The sequence below is a fragment of the Leptonychotes weddellii genome, chromosome 15, assembly GCF_054177405.1.
Source record: "Leptonychotes weddellii isolate Sample4059 chromosome 15, ASM5417740v2, whole genome shotgun sequence".
In the NCBI taxonomy this organism is placed as follows: domain Eukaryota; kingdom Metazoa; phylum Chordata; class Mammalia; order Carnivora; family Phocidae; genus Leptonychotes; species Leptonychotes weddellii.
Genome location: NC_138383.1, coordinates 50,339,815 through 50,348,615, shown reverse-complemented (window position 1 = coordinate 50,348,615; position 8,801 = coordinate 50,339,815). Strand labels below are relative to the sequence as shown.

The window sequence follows — 8,801 nt, the reverse complement described above, 5'->3', positions numbered from 1 at the left end:
CCTGGCTAGGGTCACTTGCCCACCTTTGGCCGGAAGGTGTAAGAGAGAACTTGATACACAGTCCCCAAGAAGATAGGATGCAATGGGAAAGAAGGTTTCCCAAAGGAAAACTGCTCACCATGACCATGGAGGGTGAGCAGGCAAAAATAACAAAGACATCCAGTAAAGTGACTCTCAGCAGATCCCAAATGATGATGGCAGGAGAGACGACTCTTTTGGGCAACTTGTCCTATTGCACATTGAGCTGTCAGGGGTGGGTAGGTATACGGAGGCAGTGAAGTGAACAGTGGTTTCTGGATACCAAGGGACAGCAGGAAGTTTATGTTGGGGGACACAGTTGGAATTTAGCTGTGTGGGACAGTGGAACCTCAAGCTGGGAGAATAAATGGAGCAATTTTGTAAGTGTTTCATTTTTTCTTGGGTATCTAGCACTGGAGATAGTCATTAGCAAGACAGATACAACCCTTACCTTCATGGAGCCCACTGTGTTAATAAGGGAAATTAGGGCGTGACAGGCTGGATGTCTTATATGACTTGAAGGCTCTCAAGCCCGTGAGGAGTTTCTTTTATTTTCCCCATTTTGCAGATGAGGAAACAGACATAGGGGAAGTGATTTGGCCAAGGTCGCAAGACCAGTGAAGGCGCTAGATGAACCCAGGCATTGTTTCTGGAGTGTGTACTCTTATTATTTTTACCAGCGTCATTGAGATACAATTCACATGCCGCAGAACTCATGCATTTAGTATATTCACAGAGTTGCACGACCATCACCATAATCAATATTAGGATATTTCATTACCCTGAAAGGAAACCCTTCACACCTTACCCATCTCCCTCCAACCCCCCACCCAGCCCCCAGCCCTAGGCAACCACTAATTGACTTCCTCTCTCTGGATTTGCCTGGTCTGCACATTTCCTATAAATGGAATCATACAGTACAAGGTCCTTTGTGACTGGCTCCTTTCACTAAGCACGCTGTTTTCGAGGCTCATCCCTGTGGCAGCGGGTAGTAACGCTTCATTTCTATTGCTAAGCAATATCCCATTGTCTGGATACACCACATTTTACGTATCCATCCAGTAGTTGCATTCATTTGGGTTGTTTCCACTTTGTGGTTACTGTGAATAATGCTGCTGCGGACATTCACGTACAATGTTGTGAGTGTGGACACGTGTTTTCTTTTCTCTAAGAGTGAGATTGCTGACTCATATGGAAACCGCTAGACTGTTTCCCAAATTGGCTGCGCCATTGTACATTCTCACCAGAATTGTAGGAGGGTTCCAAGTTCTCCGCCTCGTTGACAAAACTTGTCTTTTTCTTTTTTAAGTCATAACCTTAGTGTGTATGAAGTGAAATCTCTTTGTGTCTTTGATTTGCATTTCCCTGATGGTGAGGACATCAAGCAGCTTTTCCTGAGCTTACCAGCCAAGTGTCTACCTTTGAAGAAACATCTATTCAGATCCTCTACCCGTTTTTTAAATCAGGCCATTTGAAAAAATGCAAAAAAAAAAAAAAGGTGGGGGGCGCCTGACTGGATCAATCAGTGGAGCGTGCGACTCTTGATCAGGGGTTATGAGTTTGAGCCCCATGCTGGGTGTAGAGATTACTTTAAAAACCATGCAAGGGCGCCTGAGTGGCTCAGTTGGTTAAGCGACTGCCTTCGGCTCAGGTCACGATCCTGGAGTCTCTGGATCGAGTCCCGCATCGGGCTCCCTGCTCGGCAGGGAGTCTGCTTCTCCCTCTGACCCTCCCCCCTCTCATGTGCTCTCTCTCATTCTCTCTCTCTCAAATAAATAAATAAAATCTTTAAAAATAAATAAATAAATAAATAAATAAAAACCATGCAAAAAAAATCGAATAAAATTGGGCCATTTGTCTTGAATTCTATGAGTTCTTCATGTATTCTGAATAAAGTCCATTATCAGATATTATTTGCAAAATGTTCCTCCCATTCCGTGGTTTGCCTTTTAACTTTTGTGACGGTGTCTTTGATGTACCAAGGGTTTTTTTTTCATCTTGATGATGTCGTTTATCTATTTTTTTCCTTTGCTGCTAGTGTGTTTTGGGTGCCATGTCTAAGAAGCTCCTGCCTAGTTCAAAGTCAGGAAGAGTTAGGCCTGGGTTTTCTCCCAAGCATTTCTATGGTTTCAGCATTTACATTCAGATCTTTGATCTGTTTGGGGTTCATTTTCATACAAGGTGTAAGGTAGGGACCCAACTTCGAACACCAGTGGCCGACGATGTATGTGATGAAGCCTCAAAAGGAGGGGTTTTGGAAAGCTCCCTCATACCGCCATGCTGGGTCCAAACCTATGGGGGCTAAAACTCCCTTGTTTGGGGCCTCGCCCTATATATCTCTTGATCTGGCTGTTGATTCGTGTATCCTTTGAAGTAAACTGGTAGTCTAATGGGTAAACAGGTCTCCTGAGGTCTGTGAGCCTCTCTAGCAAAATAATGGAGCCCAAGGAGGGGGTCATGGGAACCTGTGATTGACAGCCAAGTGGTCAGAAGCCCAGGTGAGCAACCAGGACTTGCGACTGGGATCTGAATAGCAGTGCAGCTGTCTTGGACCGAGCCCCTGACCTGGTGAATCTGATGTTATCGCTGGGTACGCTGGGTCAGAACTGAGTTGACTTGCAGGACCTGCAGGTGGTATGGGGAACCTCCCCACAACCCTGGGGAACCTCCCCCCAACCCCCCCGCCTCCCGCACACACTCCTAAGGACTGAGTGCAGAACCTCTTATACAGTGGTCCCCTATAATCCCTTCTATTTCTAGAAGGTTGATAGTGGTAGGAGTGCTGACCATTCAGACTCCATTGCTGGCCCTCCATCTTGTTCATGTTCAAGCGATGATGACCTCTCTTGAGGCTCAGTGTTCCAGGTCCCTTGGAGATTAATATAGAGACCTTAGAAATGCCCACCAAGGGCAGGATGGGGAGGGGTCTCTTCTGGCCTCCCTCGAATCTCTTAGAGATGACAGAGTCCTTCCTCTTCCTGGTGCATGTAACAGTGCCACAAGATCTCCTTCAAGGCTAGCTGTCAACGAGGTGGATGCCAGTTCTTTGAGGGGCGTGTGAACCCTCTGATCTCACTACAATGACCTCTGCGTGTCCCCTCGCTCTGTAGAAATCTGTGGACAGAGGGTGGGGGGTGAGGGGGGCTGGACTTGGTGGAGAGTAACTGAGGAGCTGGAGGGTCGACCGCTGGGCGTGACCGTGAGGAAGAATTGTGGGAATCTGGCATCTGGGGAAACCGACGGTTGGGATCACAGTCAGAGGCTCTAATGTAGAGGGGAGTAGGAAATGCGGCGAGACGGATGCTGGATGGGAACGGGGCCATGAAGCAGAGGGGTGACCGGGGGCTTGTTATCCTGACTTATTTCTGAATTTTTGAGGGAGGAATTTAATTATCAGAGAACAACGAGGCCAAGGAGATGACTTTGTCCCTGCTGAGATTACTATGGCAGACAGTATCAATATCCACCAGTTACTAAGTGCTTACTCAACACGCAACGAACTCCTGAGTCTTTTGGGTTTTGTTTTCTTAAGAGGGGTGTGGGGCCTGACGTGGGGCTCGAAGTCACGACCCTGAGATCAAGACCTGAGCTGAAATCAGGAGTCGCACGCTTAACCGACTGAGACACCCGGGCGCCCCTGAACTCCTGAGTTCTAAACACTGTGGATTTCACCCTTCTGTCCAGATCACCACCATATTTTAAGTGCCTTCAGACAAACCGTATTATTGCATCTGTGAGGACAACTAGGTGTGGGCTGTTGCTTCCTTAGTAAGCAACCCACCTCCTTCTGAGTGTGAATACGCTAATATCCTAGCTTAATCAGGTCTAACAATTAACATGTAACAAACCTAGTGACTTGAAAGAACAGAAATGCATTCTCCCCCTGCTCTGGCCCCAGACATCCAGGGCGAGGGTGTCACACTCCCCCAGAGGCACCAGGAGGAACCTCGTCTTTGTCTCTTCCAGTTGGTGGTGGCTGCTGGTGTTCCTGGCGCGTGGCCCCGTCACTCCCACCTGCCTCTGCGGTCACCCTGCCTCCTCCTCTCCTGTCTCCAATCTTGCTCTGCCTTTGTCTAGTGAAGACACTGGCCACTGGATTTAGGGCCCTCCCAGGTAATTCAGGATGCTCCCCTTATCTCTAGATCCTTAATTATTCCTGCAGAAGACCATCTTTTCCAAATAAGGCACAATGACAGGTTCCAGGAATCAGGACGAGGACATGCCTTTGGGGGAATCACCATTTAACCCTCTATAGTATTTTTTTTTTTAAGATTTATTTATTTGAGAGAGAGAGAGAGAGCATGCACACACACAGGAGCAGGGGGAGGAGGAGAGGGAGAGAATCTTCAGGCTGACTCCACACCGAGTGCTGAGCCCAACACAGGGCTTGATCCCATGACTGTGAGATCATGATCTGAGTCGAAATCGAGTTGGACACTTAACCAACTGAGCCACCCAGGCGCCCCTCTATATGAGATTTTTTTTTTTTTTAAAGATTTTATTTATGTATTTGACAGAGAGAGAGACACAGCGAGAGAGGGAACACAAGCAGGGGGAGTGGGAGAGGGAGAAGCAGGCTCCCCGCCGAGCAGGGAGCCCGATGCGGGGCCCAATCCCAGGACCCTGGGACCATGACCCGAGCTGAAGGCAGATGCTTAACGACTGAGCCACCCAGGCACCCCTATATGAGATTTTAAATAAGCTACAAACATGGGGAGCCTGGTTGGCTCGGTCGGTGGAGCATGCGACTCTTGGTCTTGGGGTCATGAGTTCAAGCCCCACCTTGGGCGCTGAGGTTACTTAAATAACAGAAAATCAACAACCAAAGCCTTTAAAATAGGTGCATTTCATGTACAGGATTGGAAAAAAGACTCTCTGATGATAAACATATTCCAGGTAAACACAGGCATCTTAAATCTATGAATATTTAATTGCAAACATTAATGTCCCAAGTTACTCTTCTGCATAAGGGAGAAACTCCAAATCCTGTTCTTTAAGGAAGACACGGAGGGAAACGCCCTGACTGCTATTCATGCTCTTTCTCTGGGTGACGCAACATGTCACATGGATTAATTTCAGAAGAAAATATTAGACTCCACTAAATTTAAGCACAAGACAGCTAAAATTTCCCCACTGTGGGTACTAAATATTTGATGCTTAGGAGTATGAATAAATAATTTAAAAAATATTAGGTACAGGGCAGATTCCAAAACTAACCGAGGTATGAAAAAAATGATATAAATGCCTAGCGGTCAGTTCGTATCAACTTTGCTCTTGGCTCTGTTCCGGGCTTCCCCTTCTGCCCCAGTGAGACCTGCCTCTCCTTCGCCCACGGTCTTCCCCTGCTGGGCTCCCCGACGGCGGACTGCTCCACGTCACAGAGAGGTTCTAGTTTAGGAACGAAAACAACTTGTTTGCTCTTTCTCGAAGATCATGTGTATCGTTCTACTCGCTTCTTTCCCTCGGCTGACGTCCCCGCGCAAGACACGCTGGCGGACGAGAGCAGGCAGGCTGAGCTGGCTTCAGTCTCGCGGGGCAGCAGCTGGTTCATAACGAAGCCAGCCACTGCACCTTTTTCTCATTTGATCGCATCCAAGGAGTAAGTCGAAAGGACCAAGTTACAGAGGACCAAGGAACAGCTTTACAAACATCTCTGACCGGCCAGGGAGACCCTGCCTCTTCAGTCATGGCCCCCAGGGAATTGTTACTGGACCAGGAATCCCGACCCGCTGACGAGAGGTCGCTAGGGAACAGATGCTCCAGAGATTAGTCCAGGGTGTGCGGAGCTACCTCAGCAGAGTGGACCAAGACAGAGCGAGGTGTGGAGTACAGCAAAGAGCAAACAAAGGAAATCCCGTAAGATGTACAGTTCACTAGAATATCACTGATATAAATCTCTACTATTCTACTTTCTAATGAGCTCCTGTTACTACTTAGAAATTAAGATATTTTCATTCTTTTGCCTTCCTGTTCCACATTGTCCCTAATAGTCTGGAGTTTTCTGGAGTTCTGGACCAGGAACACCAAGCTCTCCCTAAAATCACTAGTCCCGTGATCTCTGCCGGCATTTTCAAGCTCATCAAACAAAGCCAATGTCTGCTTAAGTTTGGCCTGAACAATTTTTTGTTCCTCTAATTCTGCGAGAAGGGCCTGCTTAGCGCATAATTCAGTCTTATACTTCTCTTGTAGCTGTTCGATTTCTTTCTGGAGAAGATGGAATTCTTCCTCAGTACAGGGGTGCATCTCCTGAGGCTTATCTTCCGGAAGCAAGATGTTTGGGGGAATACGCAGGATCAACTGTAAAAACAGTTGCTCCATTTTGCCAAAAAGGTTATCGAAACGTCCTTTCATGAAGCCAAGAAACTTCTCTGTGCATTTACGAATCTGGACGGGGCTAATCTCACAGCCCGGGATGTCATCCAGCTTCTTCAGAATAACCTGCTCGACGGCCTGCATCACTTCAAACAAGTAGTCCTGAAATGCGATGTAGATCCTCAGCATGCAGGTTTGTGGCGTGAAGCCAAAGAACTGGGCCTCGTAGGTCATTGGATCCACAGACATCTTCGCTTACTTTGCGTGGTTAATTTTCACTGGAAAAAATCTGCCAATGTAAAAAAAAAAAAATTCATCTGGGTAAGAAATCATCTGATGAAAGTGACAAATCCTATTCCAGAGAGCCAGGAAGCAGGCGAACACAACTCAAGGAGTGTGTGTTTCCTGAAGCCTAATGCTACCTGCAGCCCTCCTCGTCCACAACAGGATACAAACCCTTGGCTCTCTGAGGCTCTTTCCCTCACTTCTCGTTGAAGAGGGCTCTGGCCCAGGGCTCAGTCTCCTGAACTCTGCTATCATCCTGGACCGCTTTCACATTTGGATGGAGGACCTAAGCAATGCCTGAGAGATGCGGTTTCTTGAGTTTCAATGGCCTTTGTCCTCTGTTCTCACAGCCACCCGGCCATCGCTACTTGTAACCTCTCCCCAAGTGCTCCTTCTTGACCACAACCTTATATGCTGTTCTTCCAACTCCCCTTCACGTACTCATCTATTTTCATTTCCTCCCACCCCCCCATGCCTTCCTTCAGGATCAAGTTCAAACTCTTTCAACAGGCCTTACGTGGGCCTTCATTAACCACCACTCTGTCTTCCTGTTTAAGGAGCGTTGGCTGGACAGCACTGAGTGGATACTTCCTATTTCAGGGCGCTCTATTTCTGGTCCTTTCTTATTCTCCCATCTTTCATCTCCCATACGAACCCACTCTAGCGTTTTAACATGTGCCTTTTCAATCCATCTTTAATTCACCTCGGATAAGTTTTAGGTAGTCTTTTTTGTTAAGAATTTATTTATCTATTTATTTATTTGACAGAGAGAGAGAGAGAGTGTGCGCCCAGAGTGGCGGGCAGAGGGAGAGGGAGAGCCCGACGCGGGGCTCAATCCCAGGACCCTGGGGTCACGACCAGAGCTGAAGGCAGCTCTTAACCACCTGAGCCACCCGGCGCCCCAGTTTTAGATATTCCTGAAAAAGTTTTGTATGCAGATGTTTACATTTTTCTTTATGTTTGCAATCACTTCATGTTATCTTATGTCATTGCTTTTTACTGAAGTACTCCATCAACTTTATCACATGCATCCGCCGCACTCGGCAGGCCCATTCCTGTGACAGACACCTGGTTTGCTGTCAGCACCTTGCTCCCAGATACAATGTTGTCATGAACACCCTCCCATAATGTCTCCTCAGGGACTTGCAGGCTTTTCACATTGGCAAGTAATTGCTGAGCCATGTGGCTTACTCATACATGATTTTTCTCTAAATACTGCGAAATGTTCTCTGGGGGGAGAAGGCAGGTGAGGCCGACTGACACTCCCCCTTGCAGTATATGAAAATTTCTCATGTCTTTATCAACACTTGATATTATGCAACATTCTAATTTTTTTTTTGAAGATTTTATTTATTTGCGAGAGAGACAATGAGACAGAGAGCATGAGAGGGAGGAGGGTTAGAGGGAGAAGCAGACTCCCCGCCGAGCAGGGAGCCCGATGCGGGACTCGATCCCGGGACTCCAGGATCATGACCTGAGCCGAAGGCAGTCGCTTAACCAACTGAGCCACCCAGGCGCCCTCAACATTCTAATTTTTGCTAGTCTGGTAGGTGTCAAAATTGTTTTAGGGTGTTGCTTTTTGAAAACCAAAACCAGGGCTCCTGGGTGGCTCAGTCAGTTAAGTGTCCAACTCCTCGCTTCGGCTCAGGTCATGACCTCTGGGTCGTGAGATCAAGCCCCACCCAGTGTGGAGCCTTCTTAAGATATTCTCTCTCTTCCTCTGTCCCTGCCCCCCAACCCTTCACGCGCTCAGGCACTCTCTTAAAAAAGTTATGAGAACTTATTTATTAAAAAAAAGAAAGAAAGAAAACCAAAACCATGTATGTACCCCACACACACAGGCTGGACACCGAGGGCTGAACCTACACTCTCCCCATCCCACCTAACCTACTATTTACATTAGGATGACTTTCTTATTCTGGGAAACCAGAATATTTTCATTGTTCAATGGGATCAACTCTGCAGTGGGAAGAATCCATAATATGTCCGGTAAGATTCTGAAACCCTTGCCTCACCTGTTTCTACCAATCCCGGACTGTAAGTGCAGGACCCCCACCCAATCCTAATCAAGCCCCACGAATGGGAAGATTCAGCTCGGTCTACACCTGCGATTCTCAAACACGTCCCATCTTGCCCTTCATCCCTCCCAGGGCAAGCAATACACTCAGCACTCTATCAACAGGTTG

General features: G+C 47.4%; 1 protein-coding gene across 2 annotated transcripts in view; it reads right to left on the bottom strand.

Moving 5' to 3' along the window:
- Positions 1-4,844: 4,844 nt before the first annotated feature.
- MIS12 (MIS12 kinetochore complex component) overlaps positions 4,845-8,801 on the bottom strand; it is a 4,418-nt gene continuing 461 nt past the window's right edge. The window contains exons 1-2 of one of the 2 annotated variants that reach the window (XM_031021879.2): positions 6,787-7,964; positions 4,845-6,619 (exon numbers count right to left, since the gene is read on the bottom strand). In XM_031021879.2, the coding sequence (XP_030877739.1) occupies positions 5,959-6,579 (621 nt within the window). In that variant the 5' untranslated portion in view covers positions 6,580-6,619; positions 6,787-7,964 and the 3' untranslated portion in view covers positions 4,845-5,958. Of the gene's footprint in view, positions 6,620-6,786; positions 7,965-8,801 lie in introns of those variants that run through there. The other variant, XM_006750578.3, reaches the window with a different exon arrangement.